Source organism: Rhea pennata, chromosome Z (genome assembly GCF_028389875.1).
Source record: "Rhea pennata isolate bPtePen1 chromosome Z, bPtePen1.pri, whole genome shotgun sequence".
Taxonomy (NCBI): Eukaryota; Metazoa; Chordata; class Aves; order Rheiformes; family Rheidae; genus Rhea; species Rhea pennata.
The window spans coordinates 22,474,566-22,491,878 of record NC_084702.1 but is presented as its reverse complement, the minus strand read 5'-3'; the positions used below and the strand labels follow the sequence as shown (position 1 = coordinate 22,491,878).

The window sequence follows — 17,313 nt, the reverse complement described above, 5'->3', positions numbered from 1 at the left end:
TTTTAAGGATTATTACTCTCACAAGCCTTTTTGAGCTTATAACATCTTAATGCATTTGCTCCTAGAAACTATGAGCTCAGTCCCAAAAACTCTTACTCCGGTCCTTAGCGAGTTGCTGGATTTAGTGCAGTACAATGATCTACGCAATCACTGTCCTATGCCTGCAAAAACACTGCAGAGAGTGAGAAAGTGCAAGAAATGCTCAAGGGGATCCAATTAAACTGAAAAATTATGATTTTTTTACTCCGCTTGATCCATTCCCAAGGATATTTGGTCTTTTTACATTTGTGCTGTAGTTAGGCAAAACCCATATGGATTGTGCATGGTACATGCCACTTGAAAATATATTTATTTTAAAACACTGGCTGCAGGTGACATTGCAAATTAAGAGGAGTTCTGCCCACGAGTGAGCACTGCTCAGGAATTAGCTCTCAGCAAGGTATCAGGCCATAGGACGAGGTCAGCTACATCTGTGTGGAGCTGTATCCAAATGCGTTATACCCACCCCTCACAACTGGACACGAACCCACTCGCACTTCCCCTTCCTGCCTCCTCTCCCTGACAAACCCCGACCTGGTTTGCTGTGGCCTTCGCAGGGATGACATTAAACAGCCTCGAGCCCCTGGATGGCCATCTGCCCCCCTCCTTGAGATATTGCAGGGTTTTCCAGCCTTGCTTTTTGCTATGCCTCATGGTTATTAGACCAAGGAGACCCTTAAGTCTCTCTTTTATGATTTTTCACCAGGGTGTCAAAGTGATGTTGGTGAGAACTGTGCATTGCAACTGTATTTCTGGCTGGAGCTATAGCAATAGCCCTGAAACCTCCTGTGGAGCTACTTGAAAAGGAGTAATAAAAAGTTGGCTATGAAAACTATGCACAAGTTGATGATCCCTCAGGATGCAGAGCTCTCTAATTAAAAGGCTGCTGTGCTTTTTTTGACATTGACAACTGTCTGTCTTTTGGATAATACTATCGACTTTTCCTCCTGATGTTTCCTGCCCTCAATATTACAGTCCAGGGAAAGGGTAATAACCAAATGTTGCTGCCAGCCTTTGCAACTCAAGTAGCCAAATGAGTATATTTGAGGTGAACAGCCAGGAACATAAGTGCGGCTCTCCGTGACATTTATTTAAAAATGAACATGTTTCATCTGCAGATGAATCCATTACTATCCGAGTTTTTAAAATAGTTCTGTAGATGTGCTGCAAAGAAGTGAGATTTGCACTGCCTGGCATTTTCAGCTGTGATACTAAATACCCTGTCAGATATTTCTGACCTCAGCAAAGACCATTTACGGCTTTTAGTCCTCAGGTCACTGATAGACCTTACAGGAAAATTCACATTTCTAAAGAAAAATGCAATTGAAAGAATGTTTCCAGACAAGACAGTGAATATGCTAGACCTGTAGACACTATTTTTTTAAAAAAAGTCTGATTCACACAAGGAAAAAAAAAGTCAAATGTCCCTTTTTCTGATAACACTGGTCTGATTCCAGTCAGACTGGAATCTGACTAAGAATCCTAAATCAAACCTTCTCCTGCAGGAGGTTTCAAAGTCATTGTCATAAATGGGTTAAATGGAATAATTTGTGTTTAAGATCCTAAAATTATAATTAGTTCAAGAAGACTTTAAAAAGATGTAAGAAAAGTTCTTATTTGTTCAGAACTCATTTGCAGAAATGAATCACCTATTAGTTAAGTTGAAGTGTCACTTAGAAGAAAGTAAGAAAAGCAGCACTGAAGGAACATTTTTTGTGAGGAAACATTGAGTTTGGTGCAGCCATTCCCAAAAATTTACGATGGTACATGGGAAAAGGGAAATTATTAGAGAAGGATTTTTTTCCAGGAGAAAATGCAGAATACATGGCATATATGTGTAAGATGAAGGTTCCTTTCTCACTCTGTGCCAGACTAGCTTTTGTATATGATCACACCATTGCTATCATCTTTTTAATGCAAAAATGAAACTTCCTTAATTTAATCCTTGTGAGTGGCTTATGTTAGTCTGTGTTTCCAAGGCTATCTTTGCAAGGTTAAGGTTGAAAATAGCATTTTATATATGAAACTGAGATCCTTCTTTATGGTTTTAGTTTTCTTCTGAAATCAGAAAGCTTTGTAGGCATTAGATACTCAAGGCATCATTTTGTATAAGTGATAACTTAGGCTGTTTTAGAGGAAATGAATGGTCTAGCAGATAAAATACTTTTTATCATCAACAAAAAGAAACTGCTAGACGTTAAATCACAGAGTCAAATTTTTCTTCTGAATGTATGAAGGGAACAAATGAAGTAAGAAAAATTGAATACATTTTTCTAAAGAAGCTGGGCAACACATACAGAATAAATTCTAAGGGCCTAGATGACAGAAAACAAAGTGCAGAGGCAATTCTGATTCTCCTTTCTGTTCAGAAGTTCATGTTACAAAAGATAAAATGCCTGAAATAATTAAGCAACATAGTGTTACAACTCCCAGTAGGAGGAAATAAATGAAAACTGATAATGAAAAATTTGCTGCAAAGCTTTAAAATTACTTTGTTTCAATTTAATGGTAAACAAGCTATCATTATAGGAAGTTCATATGGCAGTGATGAGAGTGAAGAAATTTGTCTTTCTACGTTAGCAGAATCCAAATTGCCACATCACACTGTTTCACAACTGTATGTGCAACCTGGCTTCTTTTGACAGAATAGTAAGTTTCTTCTTTTAACAGAAGTCAATGATTTTTGTTTGTTTTGGACATTATTGCTTTCAGGCCTTTGCTGTATTGATTGCTGAACTGTCTGGTAGCATGGCAGGTGCAAGGTCTTTCTTTTTATTGGCTTTTTTGCTGTACTTTGATCATTGAGAAAATCCATTTCTTGGGAATTCTTTCCTGGTCCAGGAGGATGTGGTTAACTTCCTCTAAAAATGTTTCATGATCAGTATGGTTTTCATACTTTTATACTAAAATATAAATTAAAATTCTTTCCAACAAAAATTAATGCCTAGAATTCAGTCTGTAGCTGTGCCCATCATTTAATCGGGCAGAAACTAGAAGCTTTACAAGATGAAATCTTCAGACTGTCAGTATATATCCTTGTTTAATTAGAGGATAGAATAGAGAATAACTTCTGTGGGGAGAATGTTTGCTTTCTCCATGCTCACAGTAACTTCTGTGTTTTGGCAGCTTTGGGTTTTTTTTTTTGTTGTTGTTGTTGTTTTTTTTTTGTTATTGTTTTGTTTTTCTTTGGTTTTTTTTTGTTTGTTTGTTTTTTTTTGGTTTTTTTTTTTTTTTTGTCTTTGTATCTTTTGATGTGCTTTCAGCAGAAATTTCTAGTCATTCCCTCTGGTCTAAAGTGGAGGATGAGCTTTTTTAATTTTAGCACACTTGTATAGTCATATTACTAACTTACTTCCATCAGAGGAATGCAAATCCTCAGCTCTTCTGCAGGACATACACAGTCTGGAGAGCAGTTTCTCCAGAGGCTGTGCATGAAGTCTGCCTCTATCCTGGCTTCAGTGTCCCAGGGCTTTGAGGAAGGGACCAGTCTGTCCCTGCACCAGTTTGTACTTGGCTTCTCTGTGGCTGTGGCCAAAAGACTGCCAGACATTGGCAATGCTGCAGTAGATATCCTTAGTACAGTCTGCTATAAACTGGATCGATTCTGCAGCCCTTGTTTCGCAGATGGCACCATTAATCCAGCAGACAGGAGCAGCTCTTGTTTATTACCAACCTGAGCGAGCTCTCAGCGAGAAATGAGGCACAGAAGGGTTTGCATCCTGTTATAGTTCCTGCTTTGCCATCCTTTAATGAGCTCAGTGAGTCGTTTATAGCGTTGTCCTTGCCTGCCTGTGGCTGAGTGAAAGCAGCGTTGGGCACGGAGGGTGGCTGAGCCCTGCACGCCTGCTCGCCCGTTGCGTAAAGCACCTGGAGTGCTGCTTGTGGGGGTGGGCAGATGGACGGACGGACGGAACAGGCTGCAGCCCCTTTGCTGGGAGAAACTGCAGCCATGGCCCCACCACCATAATTTGCCATAGTATGAGAAAGCCATTTGAAATGTGTGTGTATTTTCTTTTTAATGAATATTGCTGTTAAAGTTGACTCCTGTAGACAGCACATGAAGTTACTTAAATGCTTTTTTCTAAATATATTCCGGCAATTGATCCCATTAGAGCAACTGATCTCTTCTGATCTCCCACCCGGTTGGACATTGTCTGAGAGAGCACCTAGGTCCTCCAGCCCCCAGCGTGTGTTTAGCTCTGTTGGGATCCATGACTGCAAATTACAGCAGGAGCTCCAGACTGCTTCTGTCTGGCTAGACACTGAGTCAGTCTTCAGTTTGAGCTGGAAAAGTCCTGGGAAGCAGCATAGTGGAGGAAGATCCTGGCAGTGCATCTGAAAAAAAGCCTTGGAAAACAAGGTCTGGGAGAAGGTGTGGCAGAGGAGCACCGTCTAAGAACAAACCTAGATAAAACCGCAGTTTAGACAGTGGCCAATACCTTCCAGAGAAAGAGGCAGTGTTTAGTTAAATAGCGTGTGATAGTTGGTGGTTTAGTTACTCTTTTGTCTGCAAGGCAAATACATTCTGCCGGTAGACCCTCAAGGGCAGAAAACATAGGTATTGCAGAGAGTATGCTTTATTTTTACTGTGTTTTGCTCTATACATAACAAATTCTGAGGATGACACCTTGTTCCACTGTGCTGTGGAATGAATATCACATCTCTTACGGCTTGCTCCGCCAGATCCTGCTCTCGTTTCCCTTAGCTTTGTACTAGCTCCCAGTGGCATGAAATCAGCATTTGAGCCAGTTCTTTCTGCTGTTTTGATTTGTCAGAGGTTTGCCACAGCAAAATCCCTGTGCTTGTTTTTTCCTTCATTTAAGTCCTTGATTTAAACTGAGCTTCTTAAACTGACTTAACTGACCTTCTCTTATAGTTACAAAGTCCTCATGAATCAGAGTGAAAAATTTTTGATAATTCAAATTTAACTAGACTTTTGAAAAAGTGAATGATATGAGAGATATGTATGAATATATATATAAAAAAGATGAGATAATTCAGTTATGATAATGGAATATATTAACAAGAATTGGTCTATAACAGTCCTAGTATTTCCTTCCCCTTTAATAAGCATATCAGATAGAATTCAGATTATTGGAAAAAAATATAAAAAGCAGTCTTCAGATTGCTTCCATGTGCATCCACAGCAAGAGTGGAGGAAAACTGTTTATAAAGCATTTTGAAAACATACATGCATAGAGATTTCTCAAATAAGACTAACAGTAAAACAAACATGAAGCAGACAGACTATGGAAGTTTTAATTTGCTTTTTCTCTCCTTCCGGCTACACACTATTTTACACAGAGACATACCCTAACAATCAAAAACATTTTTTCTAGGAAATACGTTTATTCTCTCTGACTCCCTTGATTAGTGTTCATAACAAAAAAAATGTTTAAAAGCATTGTGTAATAAGACATGACATAAATTCATCAAATCATGATTGGCGCCTCACAAACTCACATGAGTTTTTATAGACAGAGTCAAATGATTATAGCAATAAAATTTTTCAAAATAACCAAATGCTAGTTTATGAATTACTTCCAGACATGTGAAGACTGCATATAGCATAATGGTTTATGGATAGTTATTTTATGATTTTCTCTGTATGATTAACTTTGTACAATGAAAAATTTCTCTTAACTAAGTAGGATGTTCCTTTTTTGAACGACAAACTTTTGTAGATCTGGGATTATGTACATTACCTGAAAACACAGGGATTTGCTTTGAAACATTGAGATGTCCTTAAAGTCAAAGACATGCCATCCCAGAACCTGGCTACAGAAATCAGAGTTTGGTTATTAAATCATTGGCAAAATACTTTCATGTTTATACTGAAACTCAACAACATTCTTTTTTGTTTTACTAAGATTCACTCCCAGTACATTTCACTGTGAGGTCTGACATCTTTATGCAAGTCCAAGTCTTGTTCTCACACCCTGCCCATCATGGTGGCTTCACCTAGCCCAAGAAATATATACTTTGTGTTATACAGCTACCCTGACAGCTTAATTTCTTGAGCTTCTTACACTGAAAACAGCCTGTGTGTGGAGTTACACAGTGTTGGAACTAGTGCAGCAGAACAGCCCTCACTTCCGTAATCACAGCTAATTGTGGTATGCTTTATGCCACCAGAGAACTGAAACAGTAGGAGTTTCCACCTCAGACAGAAGTGTGCATCAGCCCTGGGAGCAAAGGCTCGTAGTGGTGGCGGGCAAGGTTTCCATGGGTATCGTGTGATCTGGCTGCAGAAGAGACAGGGTGAGAACAAGTAAGTCTGAGACATGGCCAAAGAAGGACAGGTCATGAGAGAAAAAATGTAAGAGAAAAAGGTAGAGCAAGGCTGAGCATTTGGGGAGCAGCTGTTGACTAAAAGAAGGCTTACCGCAGGGAGTCGTGACTCGCGCTTGGGACTACCGCAGTGCTCAGAGAAACCAGACTTTGTAGTAGAACAGGGCTACACAAAAGATGAATGGGTTTACTATTCTTTATTTTCCTTTAAAAAAACCTTGGATATTGTGAGTTTGGCTTATGTCCAATAGTATTGCTCAGCAAATGTTTCTCAGAAATCTTGTGATTTGCAGCAAAGCACACCCAGCAGCTTGGAAGTAAAGAAATACTCTCATCCTCATTCCATAGATGGGAAACAGGGAGATAGCACACAGAGCTGAATCAGGGTGCCAGCTGCTTAGGCTACCACACTCAGCACTTCTCCATGAACCACTTCATGCTTGCTCTTAACCATGGTCGCTTACTACACACGGCCACAATTTAGTCCTGCCTAACTCCTGAGTATCTGCTGCCTTATTCTCATCTGTCAGAAAGATAATTCTGCTTTGAGCAGTAGTGCTACATTAAACATTAGGAACGTCTATTGGGAGGACCAGGCTTTGCAAGTCACAGCAGCAAGCAGCAGAGCCACCAGTTCTGCATCATGCATGGCCAGGGGTTGCCCACAGGGTTGGACTCGTAGCTGCAGAGGCAGACCACCAGTGTAGACAGTGCGGGAGAGAAAGCTGGTGAAGGACGGTGAGCATGAAGGCTGGCTTGCTCTCTGTCCTTTCCTGGGTCACAGGGGATGTAATTCTCCAGCTGAGGTGTCCAAATGCCAAGAACCAAATTGGAGAAGGTCTAATTAAAGTTCTTCATGTTTTGACTCCATATTGGGAAACAGTGTCACTCAGCTCTCTCTGTCTCAGTTTTGACTTCTGACTCCTAAGGAGTTTAAAGTGACCTGGCAGGTCCACTCAGTAAATCCTCCAGAACATGTGCCTGGTGGTCCCCAGTTCACAGAGGATTCCTGAACTCAGGATCGCACATCTTCTCTTTCATGTTAATGCAAAGCAGAATATTGTAGAAAAATAGTTAAAAGACAGGAGGGATTAGAGCAAGACAGAAGCTGATGTGCTATTTTTTCTTTGCTTATTGTGAAGAAAACACTAATTTGTTTTGCTTAATAGTTGCAGGTGAAGTTTGGAAATTCAGGCTTGCTTCTCTGCCTGCAACTTCAGCAGGCTTGCAGGCAATACAGTGCTGATGTTTCATCTCAAATTGTTCTGTAATATTTCTTTTCTATTTTTTAATCATTTTTTTTTCTCTTTATCATTTCTTAAATCCTGACGAGGTGCAAGACAAAATCTTAGTTGGCATTTGCATGTTGCAGGTGATCACAGACACCAAGTAAGCAGTGGTTAAAACAGCTGGAAATGGTTATCTGAAAGGAGGAATATGGAGGTAGATGCTATTCAATGTCAGTTATAAGGATGGTGAGCCTGAAATGCTGTTGAGTCAGATATGCAAAATTAGATTATTTAGTTTCACCAATGCTTTATTTCACTTTGAACTTAATGTTTAGTTTCCTATTTTGAAACCAAGAAAGTGTAATATAATCCGATTAATTGGTGAATTAAAGAAAAACAGCTTATTCTCCTCTATGTTTCTTTTGCAATGTTGAAGAACCAGTCTAACATCCGGACCTAAAAAGTATAACAACGTTTTGTAGGCTTTGATTGCATTGGTTTTCATACTGTCTTGTAAGACCATAATCTCAGAGCTGTCAGGGACATAAATAGTCCCAAAGTAAAATGTCTCTGATGTTTGTTAAGTAATAAAACATTGCAAGAAGTGCAGTTTTATCTTTCAGTTACAGCTGTTGAAGGTGCTAATCTCAGAGACGTGACGTTTTGTTTTTGCAGTCAGTATTTCAGCTATGCTGGACAGAAGATGCAAATCCCAAAGACAAGAAAATAGAACACACTTAATTGCTAAAGAGAAAGCAGACTTAGCAAGCAACCTGTCTCCAAGCCAAATAGCCCTCTTCATCAGCATGAGTTTTTTCACAAGCAGGGTCTCTATTCCTAGTTTACGGATGGAAAAATGGATGAACAGAAGCAAAACCTTCAGGCTCCTGTAAAACTGAGGATTAGAACCCCACAGATGGGGATGTGCAAGGAGTTTATTTTTCAAAGAAACACCATTATTGGAAACATTTATACCTTAAACAGTGTGCTAACTGCTTCAGTGATGCTTTCCTTTCTCCCTGCTCCCTCTTTTTTCTAAATGTGCGAGGCAGAACACTTCAAATGTTATTACTGTATCGTGGAAAAAGTAGTCCCACAGGATAGGTACAACAAGCCAAAGTTTTCACTTTGTCTTATTTGAAGTGCCCAGCCTTTTACTTTTTATTGCATGTCCCCGTGTTCCGTGATTACAGGAAACACTAGCCGTTCGCAGTGAGTGTTATTTTGTATGCCCCTCTCACATTACATTTACATTTTCGTCCTCCCAGAATCACTCTTCCACCACAGTTGTAGCTCCCTATCTTATTCAGGATCTCCAGGGTGTTAGAAGAGGAAAAGTGGTGAAATGCAGCACTTTCGCCCTTGTGGTGAATTGTCTGCAACATACTGGCCACTTGCAGCAAGGGGATTTATTCAGCCATCACAAATCATCAGAGCATCAGCAAGTGCTACGATTTGTCAAACACTTTCATCTATGGGAATTATTGTGACTATTTTTAAGGCAAACGCTAAAGCTGCCATAATCTGTAGAGGATCATTTGTATATTTAGGCGTGCAAGAGTCCTAGGGAATGCTTTTTCATGGGCTTCTTGGTCAGCCCTTTGAGCTGTAAGAAGCGAGGAACTGGCATTTCCTATCTGTAGTTTTATGGTGTAGTTTGAGTTTAACTGGAAACCAGCCTGTACCCCAAGCTTGCAGTTGTTTCATGGATGATTTTAATTTGGGCATTTCCTAAATTTGGGGTGCTTAATTATGGAATATTTAATAATGCTTTCCCATGTAATGTTATTGATGAAGTAGCAGCATATTAAACATTTTAAATTCAAGTATTTAAAGCTACCATATAAATCCATAAAGATGTACTTTAACTCTCACTTGTGAGCAAATGATTTGTATGCATGAGTATCTACTGACCACAAGTACCTAACTTTTTTTTTGAAAAATTCTTTCCTCTCCCCCGAGACAGTTACACAGACATACCGAACTAGTGTGTCAATCTATATAATTTAAAAAATAGGAGAGAGATGACTTCATTGTGTTAGCTTGAAATGAAGGTAAGAGGACAACTTAAATTGCGTGATTACTTCTGACATTAAGGTGATTAAAAACTCATCAAGTCTATAAGCTTGAGCTGTTGCCTCACTGTCCTAAGCCAAAGATACTTGATTTTAAGTAAGTTCAGAGAAGGTAAGAGATGTGGGCCAGACTCTGACTTTCCTACGTATATTGATAACTAAATAATATAGGATTGATTTTACTGGCTGATGGAAGAGTAAGATACTATTTCCTATAATAGTATGCATAAAAATTTGGACTTAAATCAATTGACTTAAAATTAGCATGTGATTTAACATCTAGTTCCCTAAACCATCCATTTGTCACTGCTCACATAAGCTGAGATGCATTTTTTCAAGAGATTTAAGAGGATTCACTATGTGTATGCACATTGCGTAATTGCATGAACAGACTGGCATAAAAGAAACAGCTGATCTGAATGAACAAACCTTTCTGTTTTGCCCAGAGCTAAATGCACAGCTAATTTTCACACTAAATGCATGTAAAAAGGCAGTTGCAAGTGCAGCCAGGTATCACAATTTGATAAAGCAGCTCAATGTCAGTGAAAGTTCAAGCTTAATTTAATAAATACTTTATTTTGTTGAGTAAAGTGAGCTTTACTACCTCAGTTTAGTTCTAGCTGTGAATGTGTTTTTGTGGATCATATTAATTTTCTCCAATGATACAAAAGTCAGTCTTACTTTGCTTTTAGAATAGAGAAAGGCAAAAGGAAGAAAGAAGGCCGGAATAGGGAAGGGAGTATTTCTGTTGTTTTGGAGGTATTTCTTACAATGTGTCAGTAAAACTTTTTCCCCTCGTTAGAAACGTCCCTCTGCTTTCAGTAAGATCCAAGGTTCTGTCTTGATCTTAAGTAACAGGTCACAGTTAGCAAATGATCTACTAAGCAGGTAATATGCAAGTTGAAATCCCCGCGATCAGTTTACCACAGCTTAAACGTGCAAGTATTCCCCTCTTGCCACTCACAGCCTTTCTATATAAAGTAATTAGGGAGCAAGCTAAAGAGGAACTTCACCCTCAGTGCATAAGATGCACTGGGCCTGTTGCAACACGTGACAGAGCTTCCACAGACTTTGGTGGTGAGGGTGAACTTTTATTTTCAGACATATCTGGAGGAAACTGAGCTTGAGTGCATTGAGGCCACAAGGACACAAGGATACTAAACCACGCTAAGCCTATGCTCCCGAGATGTCACGATTATTGTTGCTTGTGCTGGCAGTGTTGAAGATATCATGTGGCTTTGTGTCAGGGCCACCACGGTACTTTTTGTTACAGTGTGGATATATCCTTAAGCTCCTATCAGCAGCCAAAATACAGCTGCTGGAGGATCAAGTTGAAAATTGTTATGGTAACTCACAGTACCTCTAGGTTTGGTCTGTGGCTCAGAATTCGTGCGAAGGAGCCAAAGGAGTTCTGATCCGGTCAAGCACAAAGATGAACATATTAAGAGAACCAAGCAAAAGAGTAGCTCACTTCTTTTTTTATCTTTCCTTTCTGAAATGTGTCCAGATGAGTTTGTTGCTTTGGATTCTAGTTAGTCATTAATCTAACTTAGCACATAGTTTCAAAGAAATTTGTAACCGTTCTATTCCAAGTACATTACTAGTATACCCCGGGAGACTACATTTTAAAAATGATCCAGGTCCTGTTAAGTCAATTAGATTGACTTCAGTGGCTGCCTTTGAAATGCATCTCATTTTTTTGCAATTTGTCCTCACAAAGAAAATCTCCTTAAACCTAAGTATCTTGGAAAGGTTATGGAGGCCAGTGCTCCAAGAAAAATACTGCCCATACTTTAATTCAAGACTGATGGGCAATGACTCACTGAAAGGTATAAAATTTCAGAGTTCTGATCCTGCTTTTGAAAACAAGCATAGGAGAGATTCACGGAAACCCTTCTCTGAAAAATATGTTTGAGACAACTTAGCAAAAGCAGCTCTGGGCTCATGGTCTGCAATTTTAAATTAGAGATACCATATTGCACTCAGAACCATACTCTGCCAATCCCTGAGTATCATGAACTTTCATTATTCCCATAAAGGTTTATTCAAAAACAATTAGCTTTTGGGTTGTGTTGTTGGGAAAGATGTAGCAGGCAGGAAACAGAAGTCAACCTACACTTCAGAAAGGATGCTGAAGTCTAGCTGTCATATTGCATGCTGTTGTTTGACCCTCTTTTCTGGTGCTGATGGAACTGAAGTCAAATGCCTACTTCCTTATGTTAGGGGAAGGGGGTGCGCAATAGAGTCTGGTGACTGCTACAGGCTACAGAACACTTACTTCTAAAACTAAAATGTAAACTAGAGCCAGAACTACTAGAGCTGCAGCTAGTCAGCGATCTGATTCTGGTTTGGGGATATAGTATGATGCAATCTAATGCGTAACTGGTGTTACGAGTCATCCTTTATTAACATTTATTAATATTTTATATCACAAATTAAGAGCTTTTGATATATTCTGATCCTCGTTTAACTGCCATGAAATTCACTGTAGATTTCTTTGTTTTAAAGGAAGGCAGGAGGAGATCCACTACATAGTTAGAGAGGCTTGATCACTTGCATGAATTACTTTGGGAGCCTGTTTTCCGAAAATACGAACTCCCAAACCATTGTTAGGCTGTAAACACTTTCTAAGACTGGGCAGAATCTATCAAAACCTTGGTAATATGTTTGGTCACTTAGCTCTTGGGACATTTTTTCCTGCGATTTCAACACTCTTTGGAACTTTAACCCTGAAGAATTTTAGCAAAAAGAAGGCTCCTGTTCATGGACTACAGACACTTTCTATTTCATAGATTTTCAGTCATCATGTTATTGATAGATAAATAATATTTGTTAAAAGAAAAAGAAAAAAATCTTTCTTACACTGGAAACAATTGAAGACTGTAAAGAGCTGCCTGGACACTGGTGTTTATACTGGATACTGTTTGGTTGTAATTAGTTACACAATACGGTGAGAAGGACGTTATTTGTACTTCTGTATAAATATTTCCTATTATTTATTTAATTTGAACCATTTTCTTTCATACCAGCATTGTGTGAGAAGATATAGCAGAGAAGTCATTTGAACAATTCAGATCAATTACACTCACCAGTGATCAAATGAAGTATCTTTACAGACATTTATCAGACATTACTGAGCATTGTTATATAATGAAGCTCTTTATGGCACTTTTACAGGCAGGTATTTAGCTTTCCAGAAGTCAGAAGATAGAAGCACTGGAAAGGAAGATGTCAGGTTTAATCAGTAATGGATTTATGCCTATGAGAAATAAGAGATGAGGGAAAAGTATACCAAAGATCATTTTCTCATAGCAAGTAGACTTGGTATGGATTATTCCTGAAATAAAATGTTTTAAGGCTTTTAGCACAAAAAGAACAAACTTTAAGTAGCGATCACTGATATAGATAGGAGGACGAATGAACTGTAAGTATTGTCAGGCCATACAGAAGAGCCAACACATGCTCAGTGACTTCTCTAAAAATCTAGTAAACTGTTTAATGATTAATCACTTTTTAATTCCAACAGAAGCAGAATGAGAGGTAGTGTCGGAGATACTTTTGAATAAGTGTACTGGAATACATTACATTCATTTTGCATGACTACAACAACCTGATGTTTTTAGAGAAGTTATAATATGAAATTGAAAAAGATTTGAAATTGAAATTGAAAAAGATTACTACTCCCTTGCAGAAAATATGTAATGCAGAGATTGTAATTAATTTCCATTTCTTTCTTATCATGAGGGAACTAATATTCAATGATTGCCGTGATTTAAGAGCCAACTTACTTTTATAGAAAGTGTTGTCTAATAAAAAAACAAATCACTCATCAATAAATGCAAAAATACAGTGTAAAGAAATATAGCCATTTTAACTTTGCCCTGTTTTTGAATATGGTATTAAATTTAAGATTTTTGTAAAATGTCTGACTAATAAATGTTTCTACAAGGGAAATACAATACTTTGCAATGTGGTATGTAGTATCCAAAACTCTTAGCACTGAATATCTACATGCAGAACTCCCTATGAACTGTAGGAACGATAGGACAATACCTTAATTTGCTATTGTATTAAGAACACAATATCATCAAATATGGGATGTAAACAGCAGCAGTGCCAGTGAATTTTCAACTGCCAAATTAAAGATACTATTTTAGGGCATTATTATTGTTATTCCATGTGATAATCCAGACATGATTTGTAATTAGTGTCCCCAAAATAGGGCATCATTGTTTGCAGTCTTGTTTTTAAAACTGCGGAGACATTTTTGCCTTAAAATTTTATTTGTATTCCAGTCTTGAACATTTCTGCGAGGATGTAACTTGACCAGCAAGTTAAGCTCGAGAACAACTGCATTATTGATCATGTCTGGAAAAAACAATTTAAAAAGTGATTCTCAACATTCTCATATCGTATATCCCATTCCATACTGTTAAGAAGAATTAAATAACTTATATGTATTCTTAACTTCTTATTTATTTTCTTAATGTACATGCACAATATTTTATTATTCTTTCTTTTTATATCAACTATTGTATTATAGAGATTTAATAATATGGTATAAATAATTGTTTAGTTATTTCTATACATTCACCAAGCCTCCATCAGTTGCATTTCAAGTAAAGGACAGTGTTACCTTTAACTTGAATGTTTTTTAGGTATGCCTCCATATTAAGTCTACAATGTGCTCGGTATTTTTGAGGGTTGCAGAACACTCTCAATTCCTCTTGTCCATAAAGTGCTGCTCCTTAACCATTTGTTTTCTGAATAAATGACTCAGATTTATCTGTAATACATTCCTGTTTATGCACATAGCTTTTTTCAATATTTAAATTTGGAAACAAATTTCATATTTCCATAAATTCCAACTCCCTAATAATAATTTCTGTATTTCATATTAAAAACCCAGTTTTTGCAACTCTTTCATTTATCAGAAGCTTTACATACGTAACTATACACTGAACTTTAGGACTCTGTTGTCAAATCAAAATAGCTTCTGTAAAAACAAAAATAACTTGTACTGTCCCTTTTTCCTTCTTGTAAATTAGAGTGCAAAATAAATTTGCCCTCACATGAGGATTCCTGAAAGTATGCAAAAATAAAACTTGCATGTGCAAGTCTGTGTATGGATTTGTATCTGAAAGAGCATGAGTATGTATTGTTATACATAAATTACAGAAATGCAAAGAAGGAAGATACCTTCACTTTTTTTAATTACATTTTAAAACACATAGTTTCTGTTTTCTTTTCCTTTCCTTCTTTCTTTCTTTCTTTCATTCTTTCCTTCTTTCTTTTCCAACAAAAGCTTTGGTGTGCAGGAAATTGTTCATACACTAGCTAGTATCGAACAGATGACAAGCAAGTAAGGAGGAATGTGATACAGCTAGAGTTTGCACTGTGTCATGTTTTAATTAGTATTTGTTTACTGCTGTTCCTGATTTCATGTGTTCTGATATTAACTTTCTTGGAGCTAAATAGAATGACTAGGAAAATAACATGACTTTGTTACAAAACTTTCAAAATGCTATGGAAACGTAATTCGTTGGTGACAGAAGTTCTGGGTGCCTGTTAAACACAATTGTTAATTTTGTTAAAGATAAAGCAAAATGCAGGACTACAAATCAGATGTAAAAATTTGGGACTGGCTTGGTTTCAGAGAAAGCCAGCCTCATCCTCAGAAATGTATCCTGGGGATGTCTCTGCTCCGCTGCTGTTGTCCTGGGGAGGCAAGGTTCACCTCTGGGCTACATCGCTTACTTTGAAGTGTCTTTAAAATTACGTTTAAAATTCATCCACACTCTTATACTCCTACATGACAATAACACATACAGTGCAGCCTGTCCTTAACTATTCCTACTAGTTGAGGCTAAATGACCTTTTGTTGGGAGAGGTTAGAGGTTGAGATGACTTTCTTTCATTTCAATGTGTAGTCCCTTCCTACAAAATAACAGGGTAATATTATTCTTTCTTAGGCTTTTATTAAGCAGTTGATCAATCTTCATTTACTCCTTCAAGCATCACTTTGACAAATAGTTTGATCTGCTGGGAGTTTCTGCTGCTGCGTGTTTGCAAGAAGCGAGTGTCATGACAAGTAGCCTGGCTGTGGTATGCTAGGCCTTCAAATTATGATATTTCCTGCCCTAGAAATAGACACAAATAAAAGACTCCTGCAACATTTTGATGTGAATTCACAGTGATTAGTTTAATCTCTATGAGACTTTAAGTCAAGTGGTTCAAAAACCTATCACAACGTTCTTAAAATCGATGCACATGTATATGGTGTTTTACTGCCTTGCTATTCTTTGCATGCTCCATCTGACACTTCTTTCTGTTCTTTTTCCCATTCATGCAGTCACCTAATGCTGGAGACAAGGATGACCAAACACTGACGGTAGGCAGCAATTAGTATACATCTGAGCATGTATTTCTGAAAAGGATGGGTGAGACAAATCTTTCTTTGGTCAGCCACATGTCAGCCCTTTTCTGAGTTATTAGACTTTCCTTTTCCTCTCTTACGCTGCTATAGAATTATAAAGGAATGTAAAGGAATCATTAGTCCAGAATTTGTGCACTGCCATCAACAAAGCAGTTTTACTCTGCAGGATATATTCAATACATTGTTGTATTAGACAATGATATAGGGAAAAGAATATCACCTATATATTTAAAACTCCTTAAAACATGTAAAAGCTGCTTGTATGTTAGCTCCATTACTGCAGGTGGCTGCACTGCCTTACCACTCCAGCACTGTTTTTGCAATCAGTATTTAATGTATGGAACCAAAAAGTGAGGCATATGTTTAAAGTGAGGCTCTCTGACTGAGCTTAAGGGTTTTGCCATTAAAAATAGGATCTTATAGTCTGTAAGTGACCAAAATCTTCCATTATCCTGATGATCTGAAAGTTCACAATACACAGAGGCACTTAAACTTAGAATTTACTCCAGGAATTCTATCACAAGTTTCTACAAAGAAACAAATTATGAATTTGTCGTGACACAAGTATAAGTTTTTTGATTTCTTTACATTTTGAGAGCTTTCTTGGAGCTAGATATTTCTTTTCCTGCTCTTTTCCTGAGTCCTAGTATACTGAGCAATGGTTAATCTGATGAACCATCCTCTGCAGAGAAATTGGAGATATACCTGACAATGCTTAATGTGCGGTATAGATTAATAGGCTCTGCTATAGGTGATGACTGAAAATGTTTCACTGTGTGGTGAGATTAATCCAGAGTGTTTCAGACCTGTTTCCACACAAAAAAAAAAAAAATCTTTCCCTTCTTTTTCTACTTAGACAAAGCCACGTCTCCAGCGGGGAGGAAGCTCTGCATCTCTCCACAACAGCTTAATGAGGAACAGCATCTTTCAACTCATGATTCACACACTTGATCCACTTGCTGAAGGTATTTCTGTTTTATCTAATTTTATTTTCTCTTGAAAAAGCAAACAAATACTTTTCTTTTTCCTTCTCCCCATGAACATATCCTTTACATTTGTATTTACTTTCACCAGTCTTTTCTAGATGTGTTTGAATTTGCTGAAAGAGTTTTACACTGTCATGACATGGTATATATGTTCCCATTGAGACTTGTAAATTAAGAAATGTTTCATTGTGTTACTAAGTAAAACTGATCACCTGGTTGATATGTGTATTAATTGTTATTTCTCTCTACTTCTGGCT

The 17,313-nt window shown here is 37.7% G+C and overlaps 1 protein-coding gene across 1 annotated transcript in view; it reads left to right on the top strand.

Moving 5' to 3' along the window:
• SLC24A2 (solute carrier family 24 member 2) overlaps window positions 1-17,313 on the top strand; it is a 103,974-nt gene that overhangs the window by 38,262 nt on the left and 48,399 nt on the right. The window contains exons 2-3 of the mRNA XM_062599897.1: window positions 15,987-16,025; window positions 16,927-17,035. Coding sequence (XP_062455881.1) covers window positions 15,987-16,025; window positions 16,927-17,035 — 148 coding nt within the window. The remainder of the gene's footprint in view (window positions 1-15,986; window positions 16,026-16,926; window positions 17,036-17,313) is intronic.